General features: G+C 35.8%; 1 protein-coding gene across 1 annotated transcript; it reads right to left on the bottom strand.

The window, feature by feature from the left end:
* Nucleotides 1-919: 919 nt before the first annotated feature.
* On the bottom strand, nt 920-21,864 carry LOC145675919 (uncharacterized). Its single transcript, XM_081746719.1, has 3 exons — nt 21,329-21,864; nt 8,802-10,316; nt 920-6,615 (listed from the first exon to the last, which is right to left on the bottom strand). The coding sequence occupies exons 2-3, from the start codon at nt 10,142-10,144 to the stop codon at nt 4,788-4,790; spliced, it is 3,171 nt and encodes a 1,056-aa protein (XP_081602845.1). The 5' UTR covers nt 10,145-10,316; nt 21,329-21,864; the 3' UTR covers nt 920-4,787.
* Nucleotides 21,865-27,305: the final 5,441 nt, after the last annotated feature.

The following is a 27,305-nucleotide window of genomic DNA, read 5'->3' on the forward strand; positions in this document are numbered from 1 at the left end:
CTTCCAAGAAAATATTCGCTTAGAAACAGCTACGTGACTTGAAATCAATATCAGCATTTATTACTTTAAAAAGGTATAAAATGCGTAAACTTTATAATTAATCTTCCGACAGCAAACTTTTCTTCTCATCTCATTTCACTTAACTAAAACTAATAATTGTACGTCGTGATATTTGACAGTACTTTACAAGACTTACAGAACAAGAGATTTGAAACTTAAAAAATCTTGAAACACAAAGTCCTTATATAAATACAGGTACCGAGTGTTTCAAAAAATTCCACTTCCAACAGAGAGAGGACAATTTCTATTTTTTTTTCTTAGTATATAGAAACGATATCAATGTTATCTCCCTTCAGTATCACGGAAAAGCGTTTGAACTTATGACAAATGACATATATTGATGTTATTAATGAAACATTGATTTACAAAATACAAAGAAAATCGCTCGAGTAGGAGGTTTTTAAGAGCCATGAAATATATAAATCAGTTGAAATCTCGAATTAGATACTCCTCTCCCATTAAAAACCCCGATAACATTAGAAAAAAAAAGAGTACGCCTTTTCTCTCCCTAGCTGAGACCAATTTTAAAACAATATGATAAAATCGTACAAACTTTTCTGAAAAATGGTAGAGAGAGATTTACAAATAAGAGGCAGAAGCGTCTGTCATTTAATAAGACCATCTGAAATAGAAGAGCAACTGGAGATTAAAAAAAAAAAAAAAAAAAATGTACGTCTCATCCAAAACTGAAACTTGATGTGGTACAAGTATAAAGAATCGAATTATTCTTCTTACTTTGCACCAAGAAGGATAATTCACACCAACTGATCAACAGCGTTGTTAATAACACACACCAGCTATTCTATGAACTCAAATTGTTAATAAGTTTTCAGCCAAATAACAGAATAAATAACAAGAATTAAATTGATTTATTTCAAATTTCATACAACAAAAGATAATAAAATAAAAATTATAAAAAAGAAATAAGATTCATGGAATATATGGTTACATTGCGAATTTAATGAATACACTGAGTAATGAATATCACAAAACATAATTTTAAGATAAAAGTATCTTAACTACGAAATTAGGGTCTTTGTCAAACACTGAAATTACAACACTTTCTGTCTTTCAACTAATTTCAATAGCCTACTATTGAAAAAAAAGGAGTCTTCTTAATGTAGTTTTAATATAAAAATAACGATACTCCTGTATACAAGAAATGTAGTTTTTTCCTAAGCAATTATGCTACAATTATGAGAATGGATATTATGCACTGCTTCGCAACTACTACGGGAAAAACACATATTGAAAAAAACTTTTGTTTACATGACTTGTATTAATATACCAGTTATTAATATTCCAGTAGAGGGCACTAGTGAATCACTGTGCCCATTAATAGAAGCAAGTGTGCTTTGTGAACTTCAGTATTACGAAAACAATGCAAGACTGAGTGATAAAGCGGTATCCACAAAATAAGTCAAATATAGTAATGGTTGTTATCAGTGCAACGCAGTTCTGCAATGTGAATAATCCATTGGAAGGTAGTGGGAAGGATTTATTTGAGTGATTCCGATAATGGCAAAACAGTTGGTCGGCTTGAGGTAGATCAAAGTATCACAGAGATTAAACAGTAATGGTCGTATCAATGAGTGTCTCTTCTCGATTGCAGGAAGACAATATTATATGAGGAATAACTGCGTGTGTATAGTGGAGGTTGCGAAATGTGTAGAACAGTTTGACAGGATCGGTACATAGGCCAGTGGGCAAAAATGAATCTATCTGTCACTACAGTTCAAATTGCTCAAGTGTTTTCCGTTGCTTCTGGTCTGTACGTGTTCCCAAAATTCATTTCACGATGACTGAATATTGCTGAGTTTATGTCCAGATGCCAACAAAGTGTACTGGACTATTCCCTGCCCGGCGTCACGTCATATTACAGTGGTGTAGGGAACATTGTGGCTGGAATCCCGGAAGGTATAATGTAAGGTTCTTAGATGAATTACGATTTCTGTGTGACACATGATTCTAGGCACCACATAATTTGGAGAATGATATAATTTATATGACATATGGAAATATGATAGTAAAAGGACCATGGAGTTAAGGTATAGGCGGGCATAAGGAAAAATGGGATACTATATCCTAGGCTCTCGTTAACACTTATCTAGAGAGTTCCAACCATATGCAGGATGCTGATGCTCAAGATGGTCTTACTTTTACAGTGGTTGAAGTTTAGCGCCCATTTCTGAAACGAGGCAATACAAGACATGGGCCTACAGCTTAACTACATTCCGATCCACAAAAGGCCCAACAGGGATTTGAACAAGGGTCTCCTGCGCCAATGAAGTGACCTTACTGTTATCAGAATTCTCTGTAATCATGGTAACTTGCCCTCGCTCCACATTGCTGTGCACCTGCATTTTTTCAGGAGAGGAGAGAAGAATGGTTTATCATGACCTCTTTCCTTTAATGGCTAGGAGACCTACGACCTTTTGACAACAAACTAAGATTAATACCGGTATTCATATATTGGACACTTGATGTACCCAGATCACAATCCCAAAAATTATGGGCTAATATGAGTTTCTTCCCGAGCAACTGATAAGCAGTGTATATAAGGTAAATATCAAAACGAACATGAGTAAGAAAATTGCTATGTTGAAACTTTACAACAAATTATTTTCCAAATAAAGTACCCTTTATTTTGAGCATAGTACATATTTTCAGCACTCCTTCGTGGTATGATTGTACGATGAACACTAAATATGAGGAATGTAGAACGCAATAAAACATTCTTCATCCAGATAATGGTAGCTGCTCCAGTGACATAATTACAAACATAATCCTAGTTTTGATTTAGTTCACTCAGCTGTTTTCAAATACCATAAATCTTCTACTGTAATTATCTATTCGCAAGCAGTTTTCTGATTTTAACTCTAAGAAAAAATAACACATTTTCACTTTTTATCTAAAGAATAAAATAAAATCGCTGTAGTGTCTTAATCGTCGCTGGGCTTTGCCAAATTTCAAAATTAAATCTTCATTTATCAGCACGCGTAAGTTATTAACAAAGCTAGGTGTAAATTACCGTTAAGACTTCCACGTTTCTTACAAGTAAAGGGTCCAAATGGATGAATCGAGTTGCGGGATGAGACATAGTGCGTTTGATAGAGGATGTGAAAATATGTGTGTATGCAAAGTTGTAGCGGCTGAGCGCCATAAGAAACGGAGGGGGTCAAAGTTGGTGGGGAAGGTCTATGCTATGTTATAGAAATGCATCAAATCAAGTATTGAGACGTAAAAATAGTGAAAGATAGACAACACAAACAGTAATAGTTTCACATATTGGCAAAAGAGGAATGCGCAGAATAGATCATGAACCTCCGGCACCACCTTGAAATCCGCTTTTTTGAAGTCTGTGGTATTTTTTGAAATGGAAAGGTAGTCATGTGATATATCAATTAGGGCTAGCAGGTTCTCAAAAAGTCAATTATGAACTTTAGTGATCATTATGTATACTTATTTTGAAAATTTAGGATCCATATTATAGTTATGCCTATTTACGAAAATCTAGGAGCCTGATACTAGTATGATGAAAGTTTGCATTATCACGAAAACACATTTAAGTTAAACATATCTACAAGCCAAGAATACTAACAGTGAAATTTGATATCCAAGGTGTATATTGAAACATTATTATTTATGACATTACTTCTGATTTGCTTCATATAGTGCCGAAGAGAACTGTTCCGGTCTGGAAGAACCGTTTCTGCTTTGTTTTTCGCTTTTGGTTGAAAGCAATGTGGAGTTTATAAAGCTACTTTTGTTAAATGATATACTTACTAGTATAGACCATAACGCAATAAAATCTGATAGATTGAAAGGCAATTATAACGTACTATATGTAGACCACCATTTTATTCACAACTTGCTATATTTTCACTCAACTTTCTTTGTCCAGCTTCGTAAGCGAAAGTAACTTGGGACGAGCGTAGCATGTGATATCTGGATGAAAAGTAGCATGTGATATCTGGATGTATTTTCGTAATAATCCAAAGTTTCAACATACGAGTATCAATCTCCTAAATTTTCGTAAATAACTGTAAAGATGATACAAAATCTTCCAAATAAGTACAGATAACGACCACTAGAGTTCATAATTGACTTTTTGAGAACATGCTGGCCCTAATTGATATATCACATGACTACCTTTCCATTTCAAAAAATAACAGATTTCAAGATGACTCGCAGGTTCATGATCTACTCTGCCCATTCTTCTTTTGCCAATATGTGCAACTACTACTGTTTGCGTCGTTCATTTTTCACTATTTTTACGTCTAAACACTTTATTTGATGTATTTCTATAACATAACATAGGTCTTCTCCCACCAATTTTGACCCCCTCCCCTACCGTTTCTTATGGCGTTCAGCTGCTATAACTTTGCATATTTTTACATCCTCTATAAGACGCACTATGTCTCATCCTGCAACTCGATTCATCCATTTGGACCCTTTACTTGTTAGAGTGCTTTAAAGCTTTCTTGTTACTTTTTAGAACTACATCTCAACATAATAGTAAATCAGTCAATTATTAATATAATAAAGACGAAGTTATAAATTTTATTATTATCATTCAGATGAAACAAAATACTAAAATTTAAAGTTCCTCATTAAAGTAAATATATGAATACTGCTATCACAGAACAAAACTAAATTGTAAGGTTCTATATCCCAAATATAACACCCAATTAAATATATAATATTCTTCACTCCATGCATGATATTTACTTAATATTAACGTTGTCAGAAATTTCAAATTCTTCAGATTTCTTCTGGAAATGTAGTCGAGTATGCTTAAGTAGATGTTGTTTAGTTGTAAAATTATTTCCACAAATATCGCAACTGAATTTCTTCCTATCCTGGGGAAAGTGTGTAGCCATATGCAGTTTGGAGTGTTTCTTGGTTACTGTCTTACCACAAATTTCACAGGAAACTCTAGGTTTCTCGATTTTTGTATGTACCGTATCTATATGTCTTTTCAGTTCAAAGCGAAAGCAAAATTTTTTTCCACAATATTTACAAGTATGGGACCAAGTTTCCTTATCAGTATGAGCTGATAGCATATGTGCTCTCAGACAACTACGAATATTATATTTTTTCCCACATATGTGACAAACGAATAAGTTTTCCTTAAAATGGTGCTGCATGTAATGTTCAGCTATATATGATTTAAATTTAAACTTCTTTCCACATTCGTTGCAAGAGAACTCGCTCTTATCAGAATGGATTCCTTTTATGTGACGACGCAGATGTGCCCTCTGAGTGAATTTAGCATTACAAATTTTACAAACAAAGGGTCTCAAACCAGCATGTAAATTTAAATGAGTTTCTAAATATTGCTTACTCACGAAACCTTTACCACACTTATCACAACTATATTTTATCCTATTCTGGGAATGAATGTCTTCATGATCTTTCAAATTTCTTTCTTTCATGGATTTCCCACAGATTTTACATGGAACGTATTTTATCCCCATGTGTAAGTTCTTCATATGTGAATGTAAAACACCTTTAGAGGAGAAAATTTTATCACATAACAAACATTTGACTACTGTTGCTTTCAAATGAACAGATTTAATGTGATTTTTATAACTTTGTTTTAGTTTAAAGGATTGTGGACAGAAAGTGCAATTGAATACGTTTATTTCATTGTGTTTACCTTTCATGTGAGTTTTAAGATTAGATTTTTGAGTAAAACTTTTCCCACACTTCTCACAACTAAATGGTTTGTTACCAGTATGTGTATTACTGTGAAGCTCAAGATCTTGCTTATTTGTGAATGGCTTGTTACAAATTGAACATGTGATACTGAAATCGTGTACACGTTTGTGTGATGTCAGACCTCCCTTATATCTAAACGATTTTCCGCATTCATTACATAAGAAGGTGCATTCTTTATGTTGTCGGAAGTGTCTATCAAACCGTAACTTGTCATAGAAAATTTCTTTGCATATTGAGCATATTATTTTGTCTTGAGAATGCTTTCTTACATGGAGTTTAAGAGTAGTTTCATCCCAAAATCGAATTTTACAATATGGGCAAGGGTATTGTTTTTCAGTATGACGTAACTCATGCCTCCGTAAAGAATTTTTTGATGAATAACAAATTTTGCATAGTATACACCGAAATGGTTTTTCTCCAGTGTGCACTCTAGTGTGACCCTCTAGGGCTGAATTGGTTGGAAATGACTTTCCACACACACTACATAAGAAGCGAAGGTTATGGTAACGTTTATGAGTCATAAGCGAACCTTTTACCTTGTATGATTTTAGACATTGAGTACATTTGTATTTGCATTCTGTGTGTGTTCTCAAGTGACGCATGAGGTCATCCTCACAACTGAAAGAGTAGGAGCATACGTCACAACAAAAAACATTGTTTTTACTTTCAGCGCGGAATGATTTTGAAGTTGTCTTCACACTATTGTACTCGACGATGGCGGTCATCATCACATTTTTCTGGTCTTTGTTACTATTTTCAGAATCATTCTCTCCATGGCACAAACGATCATTAACTTGCATGGTTGTTCCATCTTCCAATGAGAAACTGAACCTTTAAAAGAAGAAAAAATACTGTATTTGTATATTAATTAGAGCAGGACAGTATGCTTTTAAGATATATTGGCTAATTCCAAGTGGGTTTGTGTCAGAATCGTCAATGATGAATGATAAGAAGAGCAAATGTTATGTATGTAAATAAGCGTGGAAACAAAAACTAATGTCACGCAGCAGGACAAGCATAAAAGTGAACTAAAAAAAGACATTAACTTTATTAGAACTGCTCAGTAAATCGTATAGTAAGTTAATATTAAATTTTCTTATTGATAGTTTTAGTCATTCATCAATTTTAATATTGCATCCTCTTTGAGGATGTCAGTGATTCAGGCCATTTAGGCATGTTCTTATAAACTGAATAATGTAGGACAAACATCGAAATTATATATATATATATATATATATATATATATATATAATGTGTGTGTGGTTAGGAAACAGAACTCATATTCTCGCAAGCAAGAAACAAACTGAAACAGATCATTAAAAATACTCTTCTTATTCCTCTAAATTTATGCTGAAGAATAATCCCTATGCCATTAGTTAATTGGTTTGTTATAAAAGTTTTAAAGGCAAAGTGTTAAATCTGAATTTAAACATATTTAGTTCCCTCCTACAGTACACGACACTATTAGTAGTTATAGCGCTACTGTGAAAGTAATGCTCAAGAAACTTTATCCCTTATGTATATAAAACTGAGATGGCTATGCAATGATGATGGGTGTGCTATATTTCTCCAATCGTCAGCAAATCTAATAATGAAAAAAGAAAAAGAAACTGGCAGACATAAGGTGAAGCATACTGTGCAAATCACATAGAACTAGAAACTAGTTTGTCGGAATCAAACAAAATTTGGTAGTAATGGTTGGCAATTTCTATGTACGAGTATTATTACAGGAATCCCATGGGAGTGTATGGTGAAGACGAAGCCGCATTTAGTGACATAGGCCTCCAAACACCGACTGCGAAACAGGAAACGGTCCAACACGTAGAGGACCTCGAACTCTTTTCGTTTTAGCCAAAAGATTTCTATCTGAACGGAATTAAAGAAGTACTTTATAATAATAATGTGATCATTCCCCAATATTTATCAATGTACTTATTCTGTCTTAGAACCAGTTTTTCCATCGCAAATTAATGTAAACGTTACGGAGCTTTTCGTTACAGCAAACGGAACTAGAAGTATTGGCTACCCTCTCGATTTATCTGCCACCTGATGCTATTTCGTGAAGCTTAAACAAAGCAAGTGAGCATGTTTTTCAAAAGGTGCAGACTTTTAATTAAATATATTTATTGTACGTTATTTATAAAAAGAGAAATAATGGAAGTCACGGCGTTTTCCTTTTGCTCTTTTGTATTTTAGAGTAGAAACAGGTCATTCGGGACCAAAACAATCTAATTTTGCTCCAATAGAATAGAATATGTCCTTGTACACTCACGGAATTAATATGCATATCTCTCTAATGAGCACCTTGATGAGATGGCAACGATATACCTGCAAAGTTTGGCGTTGCAGGTCTTCGTATCCTGATTAACTAATGAGCGTAACGAATGTTTCGCAGGTTTTTTCTGGAATATAGTCATGGACTACGTTAAACTAATTTATTACACTTCAGCACGTGAGTGTATTTGTAGTTCATTACTCTTCATAAGACTTACAAAGAACAGTGAGAGGATATTTGAAAACTAAATTGTAATTAACTTATGAATCCTTTACCTGTAAAAAAAAACTGCTATATAATTCTCATTGAATTCGTTTACACGTATCAATGCCAACTACCCTACAAAAGTAATAGTGTAAGTTCATGCACTGATAAACATAATGGGAAAAGGCTACATGCGTAGGTACATGCATCTACTATTTCATGACGAGTACAATAAGTGCATAACCTCAGAATGCGTCCACATGGAGTTTTGTGTTAAGTGCTGAATTCTTAATACCCTCAACAAGTTGGAATAAGCATGTCGCAACCCCAGAAAGTGAATGCATATTTCATAACAAACAAAGTACGTTAATTTCACAAAAGTGCTAATTTCCTAGCCAAAAAGCCTTTTTTTTTTAAATTTTTAAAAATACTTTGTAATGTAAACCTAACGTTACTTTTCTTTCTTCACTTAGTGAAAAACATGAGGATGTAACAAAAGTCTTAATGATTAGAAATAATGATTTTTCAAGACACTTACCCATTATCCTCCAAAGTGCTCGAGTTAACATCCGAACTTGCGCTTGCCTCTGGTTCATTAAGAGTTTTCACAGAACGCATTAAGCTAGATTGTTTAGTTTCGATGTGATGTTTTATTCTTGAAACTTGGTATTTCATCTTAAAGTCTCTATTTTCTAAACAATCTTCTACTAGTACATGGGCATTCAAATTGATACCAATAAACTTTTGCATATTTTTTAATTCCCCATCGTTTGAAGCAGTATAACATTTACCATAGACTGTCTTATTACAACTTTTTGATCTGTTAATTTTAGAGGCATTATGACGACTGTTATGAAACTTATTTGAATAATAATAGTAATCAGCAGTTTCCTTCAGATACTCTGTAGGCAATTTTAGCTTTTCAATAACCACTCTAACGCAGTTCCCAGTTTTAATATTATTTCCAATCTTATTATCACGAAAATTATTAGTTGGTATCAAATCACACTCTTGCGAGTCGTGCTTAGCTTCGGCATTTTGGTGTTTGACATTGTTATGCGTTTTGTTCTGAACAAATAATGCAGTATATAGTTCAATTTTAGAACATACATTATTAATTTCTTTGAAGTCTGGTGTTGAAATTTGATCCGTGTCATTCTTAACATGGCATTTTTTATCGTCTAAAATGTCAAATCCACGTTCATTTTCCTCTTTTCCATTGAAGTTAAAAAATCCATTATCGTTACCACATTTATTCATTTGTTCTGAGGTATTGAAAGAATAATGTTTAACTAAAGTACTTTCAACTTCCATTTTAATATTATTAACTGTAGGTAAAGGATCTCTTTGTATATTTGTGTATCTCTGAGAAAATGGTACTTCTTTTAAATGTAATGTTTCTTTTTCATTAGCAGATTTTGTACAATCTTTCTTACGTTTCAAATATTTTTTGGAAGAACTTGCTTTCCTTATATCCTTTCGGTTACGTCCAAGTAATTCATCTTTTTGAAAAGGCAACGGAAATTGTTCTTCACTGGTTCGATCTACGGTCATTTCATCGTACGGTTGATATTCTGAGCTTTGTATTTCTTCTTCACGTAATTTCAAAGTAAATTTCTCCGTAGGTAAATCATAATTTTCACGTTGTTCCGGTTGTAAAATAGATTTACTAAACACTTCGTGGTTTTTGTTTTTGGGACAACTGCTATCCTCATTACTATTACAAGAATTATGGTTACACTGTTTCTTTGACATTTCAGTTTCAAACGCAGTGCATTTTGAATTGCTTATGGATAATGTATGGTTACAGGATGTATTCTCTCCCTGTACTACTGGCGCTTCTCCTTCGAAGTATTTTAAAGTATCCCATTTAAGTGACATATCGATATCGCAAAGTACAATACCATCATCTATTGTTTAATGTTTTGTTTAGTTCGTTTAACTATCATTTAGCAAGTTGAAGAAGTCCCTCTGATGTTTTTTCTTTATTTTCTGATCCAGTGTTTGTAGTAACCCAAGAAGAGTACTGTATTCCTGCATGACGTGTATGTTTCTGAAAGAAAAAATCAATTAATCTATATTTTAAAACGATGATAGATATGTTAGTTGCAATCCTGACATTAATGTAGAGATGCGAAAGTACACCGAGAATTTGTATATTAGGAAATTGTTAAAACGCAGTTATTGGAATGAAATTAAAACAGACGGGAATATTTCGAGTAAATATGTCATATTTCATTACAGATTTCAGCTGGTCACCACATCTTACCAATTCCCTTGAATCTGTACATGATTGATCTAGTGGAGGCAAGGGATTGTGATTAATAATACAGAAGTTTACTTTTAGTATGCTTCACGACTGCATAGCCCAAGAAAAGTTGCATTTTCTATTCCATTTCTCTGGTGTTATTTTTCAACCGTAGACACCGATCCCAGAAGCTACAGCTCCTATTCTCTAGTGAGCCAGAGTGAAGGATCAAATAAATATTCTCCAAGAAAAGTTGGGGAACAACTTTACATTTTGCCCGAGTATCTTATATTCAATTTAACTGGAAATTCGAAATTTACAAAAATTACTTGTGTTTCGTTAGGTATTGTTTTAGAAGAACCTCGAAAGTACGATCAATAAGGCATCCATGTACCTTGGGCTGCTCGGGTTTCATTCTCAGTGGGGCGGTAGTTTTTGTCGTTTTATCGGCACACAATGGTCCCAATTCCTAGAAACGTGGCCGGAAGTCGAAAACGTATTAATTCTTTCTCTAAAACTCAGTGCATAGGACTTTTGCTGGTGTCGAACCTGATATATACCGATTTCATATAAAAGTGGAACGTATGTGGTGGAATAGTAATGAAAATAATTTGATTTCAAAAAATTGTTTTAGAAGTTTTCGAGGTGGATTATTTCAAATCTTATGTTACCTCTTGAAAACAAACTGGCAGATTTGATATGACTTTTTAACAATAAAAGTATTGATGGGTTATCCAGCTCGCTGAGTTTGAACTTTTGACAAATTAATAAGAAAATGTCTTCATTATTACTTTTTATTGAATATTTTCATTCATTTTACATCAAACGACGAAAGAATGAAATATGTATTTAAAATAAAATTTGAGCTTCCCCCAGCTAATTCTCGTTTATATAAATGAAGAATGACTTATATCGCCTGAGAATTGGATCTTTTAATGTTTGTGATTTAAACTGGAAGGAATAGAAGCATTGCAAATGGCCCAATATTTTAATAACAATTCGAGTTTACATTTTATTTACATATCTGAATTTTGTTTAATTTCAGTCATTGACTCCCTTTGAAAACTTAGAACATAATGAAATGGAACATGATAGAAAACTGGGGAACCGTGGCTCAGCGGTAGAGCGCTTACTTCAGCTGCTCACGGCCCGTGGTTCGAACCCTTGACAATAATTTTGTGTTAGAATATCGGGTCCGTAAATTTTCTCGGGTACTCGTTTTCACACACCATCTCATTCCACTGAATCTTCCAAACCTATTCACTTGTCTTAACCATCCGTATCTATTAGCCTAAAAGGTATAATCGTGAGACGATAAACTGAAAGGTTTTACTTTCACGATAGAAAACTGAGTTTACTTGTATTATAAGCGCAATTCGATGTGAGTAGGTTGACGCTTACATTGAAACAAATTTTCTCTTTCAGGTATGTTCACTTGAGAAAATAATACTGACTACGTGGAAGAATATGTTCAAAGTTGTTTCGAGTGACAAAAGGCGTGATTAAACGAGAGAAAAATGAGTAGGGTTTCAGGTGGCGGAAAGATTTAATGCTAACTGAAATTATTGATATCATAGGGTTCATGCCTGAAAGTGATGGTTTGTCATATGTATTAATAGTTGTAGATAATGTAACTTGTTTCCGTATTCTCGACAAGCAGAGACGCTTGTCTTATAAGAATGTTTGTGATGAATTATATGATCTGTTTACTAAATTTCGATTTCTTGAAAGTTTGTCGAGTGACAACGTTTCTGTATTCTCCTCACACCATTTCAAGAAATTTTTGTTTACTGTTGTGGCTAAGCATACTAAATTAAGAACATTCCTTCTTGAAGTCAATGTGGCTGAAAGATATATTTAAACTTTCAAACATGCGCTTAAATCTTAATTTGGAGAAAGCAAAGTAAGTAGAGTTCAGTTATGTGTGTTGCAAATTAATTTGAATCTATGCCAATATGAGGGTACGAGAACTTCCATTAGAATTATATTTAAGTATATCTTTAAATAGTCATTTGGAAATTAAGTGGCAGATTTGTAATGCCAATTTACTAAAAGGAAAATGTGAAGAGTTGTGGAAAAGAGCTATGTTTAAGATAAAAGGCTATTGTGAGAAAAGAAAAAATACTTGAAATGGGAGTAAATTTACAAAGAGATAAGATCTTGGTTAAATATCACGAAAAATCATCATTTAAAATAAGTGAAGGTTTGTTGAACGTGGATAGGACCATTCACTGTAATTAAATTTCTAACGTATAATTCACTTCTTTCGGAGAAGGGAGGAAATGAGCGAAATGTGAAAAAGAGCTAATGTAATAGACATTTAGAAATATTGGTAGCATAGTAATGTGTAAGTCGTTAAAATTCAATGTATCCAATCTTAATGTGAATCTAAATTTGAATTCTCCAAATCCATATAATTAAAGAGTAGATGAATGCAAGATTTAGTTTAGAATTAGAATTAGTTACTAATAGGTTAAGGTAGGTTAAATTTTAAGCTTAATTATCATGTTCATTTTATCGTGATTGTAACATTATCGTTTTGTTGTAAGGAATCCTGAAATTCAATTATGCAATGGAAAAATCAAAATTGGACTCCTCACTTCAGGAAAAAGTTTTCTTATATAAGATGTGATAGTTCTTGTATAATTCAGGTTCCACTAGGGGTTTATCTTTTCTGAAAATTGATCAACTTGAAAAACTGAGTAAGAAGCTGTTATGTAATGGATAACGCTGTTGTAATCAAGGAGAAATTGAGATGATTTAAATAGAATAGAGCTGCGGCCAATAACATCTATATATGGTTTGGAAACTTCTTTCTAAAAGAATTTAAAGAAAGGTAATATAGAATATTTTTTGTGAATTTTTATATTTTTGAACGTTTGGCTGTTTGAGACATGTACACGTTCCAATTTTTTTTAAAAGGAAAATGAAACACAGGAATGTTACTGTCTTAATGTAATCGAAAGAAACGAAATGAAAAATAACGTGAAAGAAAATAAAGATAGTTAAATTGCATTTAAATGGACGTTGAAAAATGCCAAGAAAATGTCATCTTTTTTGTTTTCGAAGATAGTAAAACAACACTTTTTAATATGTATTCTTATAAAGTTAAATATGTTGTAAAAAGCAGCTCTGAAAGTGGTAAGGTTTGCGTGAAGCGATGCTTGGTTGTCGTATTCCGACGGATTGCTGCGGTTCTTTCTCCGGAGAAAGCGTTTGCAACGAGCAAATTTTGAATGCATAGAACAGTGGTATTCCTACTGGTCCTAATAGTGAAAGATGTGCTTTCAGGGGAAAAATGCACTGACTGTTACAAGATTTTCACATTAGGCCCACAAACGTTTTAATAGAATTATTGTTAACTTGCATTATTAGCTGTTGACCTCTTATTTTTAGTCGCTTTCAAGCATTTGTAAGTCATTCCAAGATATTTTCACTCTATATGGCACTTAAATCGTACTGAGAATTGTAGAAATGTACTGCGTATGTACCGAGTGAAACATTACTGGTGGGAATCCGCCATGATTTTTATTGCATTGCTACGCTCCTTTTGTGCTGTTTGCCGACTGCTCGGAAAGGCTAGTTTCCAGCGCCACCGCCTGCGAATTGTATGTGCCTTTTCGGCTGTTTTCCGACTGCTCGAAAGAACATCTTTTCAATGTCAGCTTCCCGATTCTCTCACAGGAGGCATCCGACCTTTTGCCGCCATCGAAGAGTGGCCCTTCGCCGACTGGAAATCAACCCTTCAGAAAGGCAAAAAGTTTCAACCTTTTACAGTAGCTTTGCCTAAGTCCGCCTCCGTTCTATGATTTATCGGCAAGGGCACAATTGCTAGTTCTGAAAGTATATAATACTTGCATATCCCATTCAATTTCTTCTTTTTTGGCTTAAAGTGCTGCAAAAAAGCAAAAAGGAAGAAATTTTATACTTGGACACACACACAAAACGCAAGTATTATACTTCGAGAACTTGGAAGGGTGCTCCTTGTCGAGAAATCACAGCATGGGGGAAGACTTAGGCAAGACTAATGTAAAAGGTGATGAAAATTTTGCCTACCTGAAGGGTTGATTTCCAGTCGGCAAAGGGCCACTTATCGACGGCGGCAAGAGGTCGGATGCCGCCTAGGGGAAAACTGGGAAACCGACATCGAAAAGAGACAGTCGGGAAACATCCGGAAAGGCGCATCAAATACGCCGGCTCCGCCGCTGGAAAGTAGCCTTTCCGAGCAGTCGACAAATAGCCGGAAATAAGCATTAAATGCGCCGTCGTCGGATAGATGCCTTGCTGAGCAGTCGGCAAACACGCGTAAAGGCTCAGTAAATGCGCCGGCGCCGCCGTCGAAAATAGGACGGCGTAAGGGGTATAAGGGGTCGGCAGAGGATCGGAAAGAGGCCTTTCCGACTGTTTTGCCTACTCTGACGGTCGGCAACTTTCGGCAAAGGGCATTTTTTTTTAACAATTTTCGAGCGCTTGCCGCTTCGGTAAAAGGTCAGCAACTTTGAACAAGTAGATCGTCGTGCCGCCGCGGACGGGCGCCGCCTGCCTACCGGCGGCCTGCCACCGTCGACGGCGGCAATCCCTCTTGGCGACCGTGACTTCCTGATGGGGAAGAGAGATATTATCGATGTATAAAGGAAATATTCAATGTCCGAAAACGGAGAGATTTAATTTAAAGAAATTATAAGAGAGCCAGGTAAGAGAGGAATACTAGATTGAAGTTTCAAATAGATTCTCGGCTTTAGAAGATTCGGAGTGCACTAGTGTTGAGGAAACTTGGATTGAAATTAAGTATTAAAATTTCAGTTAAAAAAACTGGGACACGCGGAAATACGTAGGAACAAACCATGGTTCGACCAGGAATGCATTAAACTAACAGAGAAGAGAAAACAGACAAAATTACTTTGGCTACAAAATCCGAATTAAATAGCTACACTAAATTTCTTAGACATCAGACAGGAAACTTCCAAAACTTTTAGAACAAAGAAACGCGATTTTTGAAAGCTAAAATTAAGGAGCTTATAACAGTCACCAGGTTATAGAAGAAATTTTTGTGGACGCTCTGTATATTTCGTAAAGACAGTAATTATTTTTTTGATTTATACTATATTCTGCCACGCAATAACTTCTTTCTTCGCTGGGAACTGTTTTTCTCCGAGGCAATAGGACAAAGTCGTCTTTCATCGTAGAGTATGTTGTATGGTTATTTGGAACTGAATTAAGTGTATCTTTCAATCATTTATGGAAATACTGCAACTTAGAGCACAGCAGGTATCTGAGCGCCTGAACGACGACAGCCACATCACTTAACCAGTTTGTTATCTAACGTTCATTCATCCAAGTTATCACAATGTCTTGTACGTCGTGGCAGTGGACTAAAATTAAGGTTAATTCTTTTTTATATTCGAATTGCATGTACATACAAGTGATTTAACCTGAGTGCTTTTGAGAATGAACTGCCAACATTGGTCAGGCGATCAGTGCAGCTCGTATCTCGAACCTCTGAGTTCGAGGGATGTTACTCCGTACATCCAGGCAGCAACCACGTACGTTGCATCGGGCATCAAGTATAATGTTATGCTAAGGGGTATACGTTATTAGTTATGGCTAGCCCCAATCAGTGAGACCGCAGGTTCACATACCTAGTGCGTATTTGTTATAAACGCGCATTCCAACATTCTCAATCCATTTTGGTGACTGTCTATATACTTTTGTTGAAGACTAACGTCGACCTTCAAGAATTTTGGAAGCAGCAATCATATTACTTCGTGGAATCATCCCAATATTATTCCCACAGTGCTAATTCCCCATGCGCATTAACGGTTTGAGAAAAGTATCTATAGTGGAATCCTAATCATAATCTTCCATACAGATATATAAAAGTGATAAAGGGCTATAGTGTAGTGAAAAAGCGAAGTGTGATTTTATTAATGAAAATAAATATAAAGGTCTATATATTCAGTGTTGAGTGTTGTGATTGTTTTTCTACTACGTAATTTTTCTTTTTGTATTTTAATAAGTAAGCATAGTGTCGTTTTGTCTAGTTAGTTTTTATTGTATGTATGGATAATGTTTGTGTGCGTTGTGGTCTGAGTGACTGTCTGAGCGTCCATGAGGTTTCCGAGACGAGACATCTGGACCTCTCGGTGCCTAATATTCATCTCGTTATTGAGACTGGCGGGCAATATGCGGAAGATTCTCTAATCCCATTTTAGAGATGTCCTTCAACGTCTTACCGAGGTAAGTCCAGGTCTCCTGAAATTCTCATTGGCAGGACAACGGAGGGCAGACCCCGGAAAGCTGTTACAAACTTGAAGATAATAGTAAAAATAAAAACATTCGGGATATGTATGAGGGGATCAACGAATTTAAGAAAGGCTATCAAGCTTGTGCTTATTAAAGAAAGCTAATAGAACATTACTCACTGATACGGATACCATCTTAAATAGATGGAAATATTTTTTCTTGAAGATTTGCTGAACGCGCAGCCAAAAACTAATCTGCGTGGAGAAAAGAAGATACGCACTGCAGAACCGTATATTCCCAATAGAACCCAAACGAATAGAAGTAGAAACAGCTATACAGAAATTAAAGAAACACAAATCTTCGGGTGTAGACGAGATTCCGGCTGAGTTATATTTAGCTGAAGCCGAGAAATTGTGGAACAAGATACACAAACTCCTCCTCCTTATCTGGAACAAGGAAGAATTGCCACAAGAGTGGAAAGAATCAATCATTGTTCGAAGTCACAAGAAAGGTGACAAAACTGACTAATAATTATCGAGGCATTTCTCTTCTGTCAACATCCTATAAAATCCTTACAAATATTCGATTAGCAAGATTGACTACATACGCAAATGAAATTATTGGAGATTACCAGTACGGATTTAGATGAAATCGATCAACTATCGACCAAATATTTTTGCCAAATACTCGAAAAGTAGTGGGAATACAATATCTCGGTACATCAACTATTTATTGATTTTTAGAAAGGCTTACGACTCGGTTAGGAGAGAAACATTATACAACGTTCTTACAGAACTTGGAATGCCGAGAAAGCTAATCAGATTAATTAATATATGTTTAAATGAATCCTAAAGTAAAGTCCGGATAGGAAAATTTTTGTCCTCAAGCTTTCATGACGAAAATGGCCAGGAACAAGGAAATGGCCAGGTTGTCTCCGTTATTATTCAACTTTGTTCTGGAATACGCTATAAGGAAAATCAGATACCAACCAGGGCCTAGAATATTATGATATTCACCAGGTTATGCCATATGCTGATGATGTAAATTTAATAAGGGACAATAGCAGAAAAATAGAAATGCAGAGATGTTATTAAACGCTTGCAGGGACATGGGTCTAGAAGTAAATGCAGAGAAAAGTAAATACATGGAAGTGCGTCGGGTCCGTAATACGTCAAATTATGGATGTGTTAAAATATTAAATAATACTTTTGATAAAGTGGATACTTTCAAATATCTAGGATCAAGATTAATATCGTATTCAGACGAAAATCATATTCACGAAGAAATTAAATATCGACTAAAAGTACGGAATTCGTGTTATTATTTAGTTCAAAATCTCTTGTCGTCACGAATTCTGTCGAGGAATTTGAAGCTTAAAATAAACTATATAAATCGATATTCATGCCTGTTGTTCTGTATAGTTGCGAAACATGGTCGCTCACTTTGAGGGAAGAACATAGACTGAAAGTACTCGAGAACAAGATCGTGAGACTAATATTCAGACCCAAGAGAAACGGGAAAGGGGAATGGCAGAAACTTCACAACGAGGAAATCCATAATTTATACGGTTTACCGAACATTCTTAAGGTCATCAAGTCTAAGAGGCTTAGGTGAGCAGGTCATGCAGCTAGAATGGAAGAAAGTGCAAACTTGAAAGTCTTGACTGGAAGACGAATGGGAAAGACGACCATTAGCAAGACCTAGGCGGAGAGAGATTACAATATTAGGATGAATCTTGCAGAGATAGGAATACAAAGTAGAAACTGGATCCAGTTGGCTAAGAATAGAAGTCAATGGGGAGCTTTTGCGAACTCGGCATTGAACCTGCGGGTTAGTTAGTTAGAGTTAGTTAATTAATACATAGCATCTAGATTACCACTAACTGGTAATGAAATTTTATCATGTACAATTGGCTTGTTGCAAATTTTGTCTTGGTATTATATGATTGGTAAACATAGATGTGGCTTCTAACATTCCGCATACAATGAAAAGTAAACTGTAAACAGGTAATATGTCATTCTCCTTGAACACAATAAGATGAAACCAGATAATGTGCATTATGTTTACCCTCATTAAGAACTTTAAAATACAATTCCAATATTAGCTAAAAATGCGGTTACATACAAAATGAAATATAGAGTAGGAACAAGAACGTATGCTAACAGATTTTTATATTTTAACATAATTTAATCCTTCTTTATAAAGAAGTGAGTTATTAAGGAGAAGTTTTCTTATCCGTCATTTTCTGCAATCATAAGTAGTCAAACAGAGATCAGTAGTTAAAGTAGAACCGCGGAAATGCATAACAGAATGTTTTGGAATATTCAAATTCATCATCATACAAGAAGCATAATACAAGACGAACGCGATGAACTACACAAACACAACGTGGAGCGGAGTGTTAGGTATTAGAGAGAAAACTAAAAGACTATTACGATAGAAGAAAGAGTAGACAAAGAAGAGCTCTCAAGTCCACCAATCTCCTACTTTTCTTTAGAAAGAATAAAGGCTGAAGTGAAAATGAAACTGGCAGCAAGTATTAAAGTTTTCAGAAGAGTAATAAGTAAAAGGTTTCTGCATTTTTCCATTTATTTGTATAATATTTTCCTTAGAACCCTACAAATGCAAGACTTAAATCACATGAAAAAATTACTTTACCCTCAAAAAAGTAACTATTAGTGACAAACTTCTAAAAGTAACTTTTAGTGACCAGCTTGAAAATAAGTAACTTATAGTTTAGGAAGTGACTCGCTATGAGCCCTGAAAATGGCACCTATAATTTTCCAAATTTACATACTCAATACTATATTGGAAAAACAAAATCAAACTTAGCACGTAAATCGAGCGGGACAACCTATGACACTATACTACTGTTGCTAACGCGCCTTTTTCAACGAAGGCCTCCAAGCCTTGCTTTGCATTAAAAATTAAACAATTTTTAGTATATTCGAAAATAGTATGTAGTGACCAACTAGCATATATTGGCGCGTGATACCCGCACTTCTTAGTTTTTCGCGAATGCCATCATTGCCAGCTTTATCTCCCAACTTCACCAGTACCAAGTGGGATATTTTCTTCTAGTTTACAGCAAACATTTTGCAGAAACGTAAGTAGATTTTTCGTGAAAGATTTCTAATTCGTCAACAATTAGCCAATTTATGGTTCCCCCTAAACTTTGTCTGTGCCAAGTAGGGTAGAGCTATATAATGAAGAGCAACATTTTGGAGGACAAGGTTCTAGAAAACTGCTTCTTATTGCGTATGTATTTCGCTTGGGTTTGGTAGTGACTCCGGCTCAGTAGCGATTACGGTTCATTACTTATTACTGTGATGTGTGTAAATATAGAGTGGACATATGCCATAAAAACGACAGTGCATAAAACACGAATCAAATTGTGCTAGGTGGCCTCTAAAAAGCACGAATGCTATCTAACCTAATAAAAAAATGGCCGTAGCAGGTGTGCCCGAACGGCAGGGAGGAAGTTTGTCTGTATGGACCAGGCACGTTAACGATGGGGGTATATGCATAAACGAAGCTGATTACAATGGCTCCCTATAAGTCGCGGTATCAGCTCCGGAGCCGTGGAGGAGACACTAAATACCGTTCCTTCTTGTAAAGCAAATGGATTTTCTGTCATAAACAATCACTTTTGGGATGAGGACATGCATTCCTCTGTGGAGATTCACATTAGAACTATTCAGCGTACATACATGATAAGAACTATTGTGGAAAAACATTAATCAACTTGCGGTAGGTGCTTACTAAAAAAGCACGATTGCTATCTAACCGAGTCGGGGAGAAGCGCAATATGGTCCGAAAGACAGTATGGGGATGCGAGTGTAGGGAGTAAACGCGTTAGCGACGGTGGATATAAACGAGGATAGAGGAAAACACTCCAAATAGCGAACACTTACCTTATCTCATTGTGCATTACTAAGGACGTTATACGTAATATTCGGATATGTTTTTTTTATTGCTTCCACATGTGGGTTAAAAAAAAAAAACATTACGAACGAAAATTTCACATGTATGTGGATCCCTGAACTCCCGGATGCTTCTATGGTACACGTCATAGGTTAGCACATTAACTTCCGATACTTTACTTCGTAATAGTGATTAATTCATTATGAGCGGATCCGTGATTAACAGGTTAGAATTTCATTGATGTATATCTATGTAGATATACACATTACAAGTAAGAACACAACATATTTGGTTTATTTACATACTGGTGTATTAAAATATTATTACAAATTTGTCCTGTAAATTTTAGAAATATGTGGATCCGTACAGTAAATCTGTACCAAAGCATCACGCTGCCTACTATTCCATTTTTACTCGCTACCGCTCGCTCAGCATTACTATGTAAACTGAGTATTGGGCTTTGAAGAAAAGATCCCACCTAGCTATTAAACCACACTTACATATATGTATGGACCAGCATCCTAGAACCTTCCTTGAAGAAGCACAAATAAATATTTTTTTAAATTTTTTTCCAGGAGTGTATTTAAAGTTAGCATGCACGAATTGTACTATTAATAGTAATACAATCTTATGTGTTTTTGTTCTCTTACCTTATATTGTTTGCTCTCCACAATACTACAGAATCACAATGGTCAATTAAAGTGTTTAGTTATTGAATTAAATGAGTCTTGACAGCTGGAACGAGAAAGAAAAACGTTGAGGAAGCAATGTATTAATTTCCCTTCAAAGCTCCAGTTGACCGTAGAATCGCAAGAATGCACATTTCCTCATAACATTTCCCTCAATATCACTTCACTTCACTTCTGTTGCGCCTAAAACAACAGGAATGTTCCACTGTCTTGAACCAGACGTATCGGCAATTTACAGAGGTAACAACAAAAATGTAAGAAAGATCAAGTCGGGTAGGAAATAAACTCTTTGTAAATTAAGAGAAAAGCGTCAGAGAAGATAGAGCACTGTGAACTGCAGGAAAACATGTGAATTTTAGAAAGATAAAAGAGAAAAAAATAAGGAAAGAAATCGGTGCCGTGAAAAGAATGGAATTCAAGTTGAAAGGTACAGAGCTATAAGTTGCATACAGGAGAGAGTAGAACTGTGAATGATAGAGGGAGTAGAGGGGACTGAAAAAAAAATGATTACCTGTAGTGAGATCCGCATCAAAATCGTAGCGTGTAGAGGGACGTTGACGGAGGCGATAAAGGGGAACTGGAGTAGGTGCGACATGAAGGTGGAATAGGAGTAAGATATGAATTTGAAAGGGAGGTGGAAAGAAAGCAAGGAGGGTTGGGGAGAAGGGAAGGGTGATGCCAGTGCAAATTAGCAGTACGACTTTGACAGTTATAGTGTTCCCAACGATGTAGATGACGAGAGGGGGAATGAGAGCGGTAAGAGGAGGGAGCGAGTTTGAAAGAAATCGGGTGACTATACAAACTGCCAACACGTGCAGCGCGGTCTGCTGAGTCATTGTCCAAGATACCCACGTGACTTTACACTAATAAAAAAAGTAGAAAAGCAACGAGTGGTACGTTGTGCTACCAACTATTTAATCACTATAATAGTACGGTCAGTAGTAGAAGTCCAAGGGTATGATTGTAATGCTGAAAGGAGGGATTTGGAATCTGTAACAACACATACTATAACATATGAATGTTGAAGAGAGTGACGGACGCCAGCAACTACAGAGTAAGGTTCTGCTTGAAAGATAGTAGTAGAAAAGGGCAATTTGTAACTGAAATATTGATTGAGAAAGGAATCGTAGAAACCCTAACCGACAGTCACGTGATTTAGATCCATCTGTATATAAATAGCGCGTGGTGGAAGGGAAGGAGGAAAGCCAGAAGTGGAAAAACGAAACATAGATGCTGGGATAATGGAGACCGATCGAGGAGGGAGGGTAACGGAAAGTTCGATATTGAGATCTAATGGTGAAAGAAAATAATCATATAAATAAGGCAAAGGAGGCCGAGATCGAGAAAGGAGGGGAAGGGAAGGGGAAAAGGTGGTATTACTGTAATAGATATTTATTTATTTATTTATTTATTTATTTCATTTTCCGCCGTAAGAACTTAGCGTTCATGGCTTCGTCAAGAGATACAGTTACTATTACAAGTTATAATAATAATAATTGCAAGAGATACGCTACAATTAGTATTACAATTATTAAAAAATAATATATAATAATACAATATATAAAGTAATAATATAAAATATATACGTAACAATAAAACAAACTAAGTGTACTTTTAGAGAAAATATAAATTTACCTTGTTTTATATATTTTAAAATTCAAATAAATTTTGATATTTACATTATAAAGAAAGATCACAGTGAAGATATTCATCTAAACCATAGAAAAGATGTTTGAGTAACAGTAACTTGAGGTGTCTTTTAAACTGCAATTTTGGCATTCGTTTGACACGATCTGGTAATTTATTATAAAGTTTTATTCCTATGTGGTGTAACGAATTTTGAGTTCTTGTTAGACGGAAATTTTGGATATGAATATGATTGGTTGTTCTTGTGTTGTATTCGTGTAGGTCCGAGTTGAGTTGAAAGTTTCTTTTATTCATATGTATAAATGATGTTGTTTCTAGAATGTATATACACGGCAATGGTAATATTTTAAGTTTCTGAAACAGTGGTCTACTTGGTGTATGAAACGGGACTGATAACATTATTCGTAACATTTTCTTCTGCATAGTAAACACTTTCTTTGCATAACAGGTATTACCCCAAAAAATGATTCCATACGATAGAATTGACTGAATCAATCCGAAATAAATTGTTTTCAATGTTTCTGTAGTTAGAATCTTACTAACTTTACGTATAAGATATATTTTCGCGCTTAGTTTCCTCAACAAATCATTCACGTGATCGTCCCATGTTAACTTAGAGTCCAATTTTATCCCTAAAAATTTACAAGAGTCAGATACCTGTATGAGTTCCCCGTCTATACGTATTTGATGTATATTTAGAGAGTTCAGTTTTCCTTCATTAAAACTCATTATAGTTGTTTTCGCTGCATTTAAGTTAAGTTGGTTTGCTTTTATCCATTCTGTAATTTTATCTGTCGTGTTCTTAAATATGATTTCCTCGGAGCAAATGTTATTTGGAATTTCAACTAAAATATTTGTATCATCCGCAAAAAGTACGCTTTTGTTTGGAACTATATAATCAGGAAGATCGTTAATGTAGATAAGGAAAAGTATAGGACCTAATATTGATCCTTGTGGAACTCCGTGCCTAATGTGTCTTACCTCTGACTTGGTTGGACCTATTTCTACATATTGCATGCGGTTAGTCAAATAGGAGTGGAACCATAAATTAGCATGACCTCTAATACCATAATTACGCAATTTATTCAATAAAATTTTGTGATTAACAAGGTCAAAGGCTTTTGTGAGATCCAGAAAAATTCCATATATTTTATTTCTTCTCTCTCTCGCTTTATATATATCACTTAGAAAAGCAACTACAGCATTGTTAATTGATTTGCACTTTCTAAACCCGAATTGGCTCTTCGTGAAGATATTATTCTTTTCCAAAAAGGGCACCAATCTGTTATACATAACTTTTTCTAAAATTTTGGAGAAAACAGATAGAATAGAGATAGGACGATAATTTCCTGGGTCAGTAGTTGATCCTTTTTTGTGTATAGGTCTTATTTTTGCAAGTTTAAGATCTTCTGGAAATGTTCCCGTTTCAAGAGAGGAATTGCATATATCAGTCAACGGTATAAGAAAATATTCGGCACACATTTTAAGCAAGTAATAAGGAATATCGTCGGGCCCAGAAGATTTTTTCGTCTTCATTTTTTTAATAATCGATCTTATTTCTAACTCTGTGGTAGGTATTAAGTATATAGATACAGAATTACTAGATAATTTTATGTTGTTAGTCTTTTCAGACTCAGAATTTGAGTATTTTTTCGCAACGTTGGCAAAAAAATCATTAAGTAGGTTTGCAATATGTTGTTTATTTGTTATTTCTCGGCCATGCTGAAGGGAGGAGAAGGGAGGAATGATAGGGACGATGACGAGATGATTTATGTAGGCATGATAACAATTGAAGTTCGGGTAGGAAAACAGTGAAGGTACTGGTGAAGCGGGAAAGGCAAAAGGTATCACTGAGGAATTGAACATAAATTTTCAGGGGAGGAACAGGTGCTTCCGTAAATAGCGTAGTGGCGGCAGTAGTGGAAGGGAGTAAGAGTGTACGACAAAGGGTGCGGTATTGAAGAGATTGGATGGTATTTTTGACAGGTTTCGAGGAAAGGGCGAAAAGGCCATAGGTAATCATAAGGAGGTAAACTTGACGGAATAGGGTAAGGAGGTTACAAATGTCAACACTCCAACATAGGTTACTGATTGTACGGAGAAGATGGAGATAGCGGTCAGTTTTATTTGGAAGAAATCGAAAGTGAGGCGTCCAACGCAGAGGAATATAACTACATGCCTAAATATTTAACAGGTGAGACTTGAGGTATGGAAACACCACGGATGACTAATTGTAGAGGAGAAGGAGAACGTTTCTGGGTAAATTCCACAAGATGTGTTTTATTCCAGTTAACTGAAAAATTATATTTACCACACCAAAGGGCAAAGGGTGTGAGAGCCATAGTAAGAAGATTTGATGCTAGGGAAGGGGAAGAGTCAGGAGTATGCACGACAATATCATCTGCAAAACATAAAACACGAACAGTATTACCAAGATGACAGATTTGGCGAGAAAGATACAAATTGAGTGAAAGGTTTTTCTAAAACAGAACCTTAGGGAAGTCCTTGGGAAGTAAGTCTTTGGTAAGTATACTGGTGACCAATGTGGATGTAGACGTTACGATTAATGAGTAAATTTGGATTGACATGAATAAATTTGAGAGGAAGACCAAGTTGCCAGAGTTCGTCTAAGATACAATAGAAAGAAACAGTGTCATAGGCTCGTTCGAGATCCAAAAACACTGCGTACAGAGATTTACGTTGAGTGAAGGTTAACCAGACATCAGAAACCAAAGTAGTAAGACAATCATAAGTTTATCGCCCCACACGAAATCCAAATTGATATTGAGACAAAAGATTATGATGTTCCACAAACCATCGGTTTTTGAGAAGATGCCCAAAGATTAAAAAAAAAAAAAAACAGGAAGAAAGAGCAATAGGTCGCTAATGGTTGTCTACCTCGGGGGGTTAGTTAGGTTTAACGACAAAAAGAAAAACATACTCTTCGAAACTAGAGGAATATATTCAGTGGTCCAGGCGATGTTATATATGTGTAAAAGTTCCGATATAAGGGAAGGAGGTAGGTGTTGAAGGTAGGTAAACGAGACGCTGTCTTTACTGGGAGTTGTAGGTTTGGGTTTAAAAAGGGCTATGGTTAATTCACGGAGAGAAAATGGAGATCCAGTGGAGTAAGAGTAGGATGTTGAAAGAAAGGGGACAACCAAATGGGGATAACATAGTTGTAGCCGGGGCTAGTTGAGCATGAAATTGTTAAACCCATGAGAAAGAAATATGTATCCCAGGAGTAAGGGAACGAACCGGACGATTGAGGGAGCGGTAAAAGGGCCAAAGTTTGAAAGGTTTAGTACCGGAAGAAAGAGTAGAACTGAATCGTCCCCAGGTTAAACGACGAGGGAAGCGGATATGGCGTTTTGCAAGAGCTTGTGCTCGTTGATAAAGAAGAAAATTAGCTGTGGAGCGGATTCGGACATAGGTTTGCTGGGCATGGAAACGTCAATTTATCCATTTTTGACATTCAGAGGTCCACCATGGAGGAGCAGGACGGCGAGTAGTAAAAGAAGAAACAGAAGTTTGTAAGCGTGATTGACGGGTACTGATTGCAATTTTATGGTGAAAATGAATTGCTTGGTCGTGGGAAGAGTTCGAAGACGGAGCTGAAGTTAAATGTTGGAGGATAGTGCGATAGTAAGCCCAGACTAAGGAGGCAGAAAGGCGAGTACGTGAGGGAAGAGAGGGAGGTAAAGCCGAGGACTAGGACCGAGAAAGAGGGTGACGGGAGGAGGCGTGGATAACAAGTGGGAAATGATCACAGCGAAAAGCATTAGCGAAGACTTCCCAACGTTGGGGTCGACTGAGATCCGGAGCAGAAGGATACTCCGAAGGACAGGGAATTCGAGTGGGGGTGCCATCATTTAGAACATAACAAGAGTAATGAAGTTAGGCATGATAGAATTCATTACCGACCGTATTAGAGAAAGCACTTCTCCAGAAAGGATGATTGCAATTAAGGTCACCACCAAGAAACCACGGAGAGGGTAAAGTTTGGAAAAGAGAGATCCAGTCAGAGGCTAGCAGATGAAGATGAGGAGGTACATGCATACTAATGAAGATAACTTGAATGGCGGGGACCGCAGTGGCTCAGTGGTAGAGCGTTCACCTCTGGTGCTTGGGGTCCCGGATTCGATCCCAGCCTCCGCCAAGTGAACTTTGTGGTGGACAAACACAGTGTGCGTAGGTTTTCTCGGGGTTCTCCCGTTTCCTCCCACTTTCTTCATTCCACCATTTCATTCATTACTCATCATCAACGTCTGCTTTAGCCTAACCGGCATAA

The sequence above is a fragment of the Thermobia domestica genome, chromosome 18, assembly GCF_964235325.1.
Source record: "Thermobia domestica chromosome 18, izTheDome1.hap1.1, whole genome shotgun sequence".
NCBI classification, from domain to species: Eukaryota; Metazoa; Arthropoda; class Insecta; order Zygentoma; family Lepismatidae; genus Thermobia; species Thermobia domestica.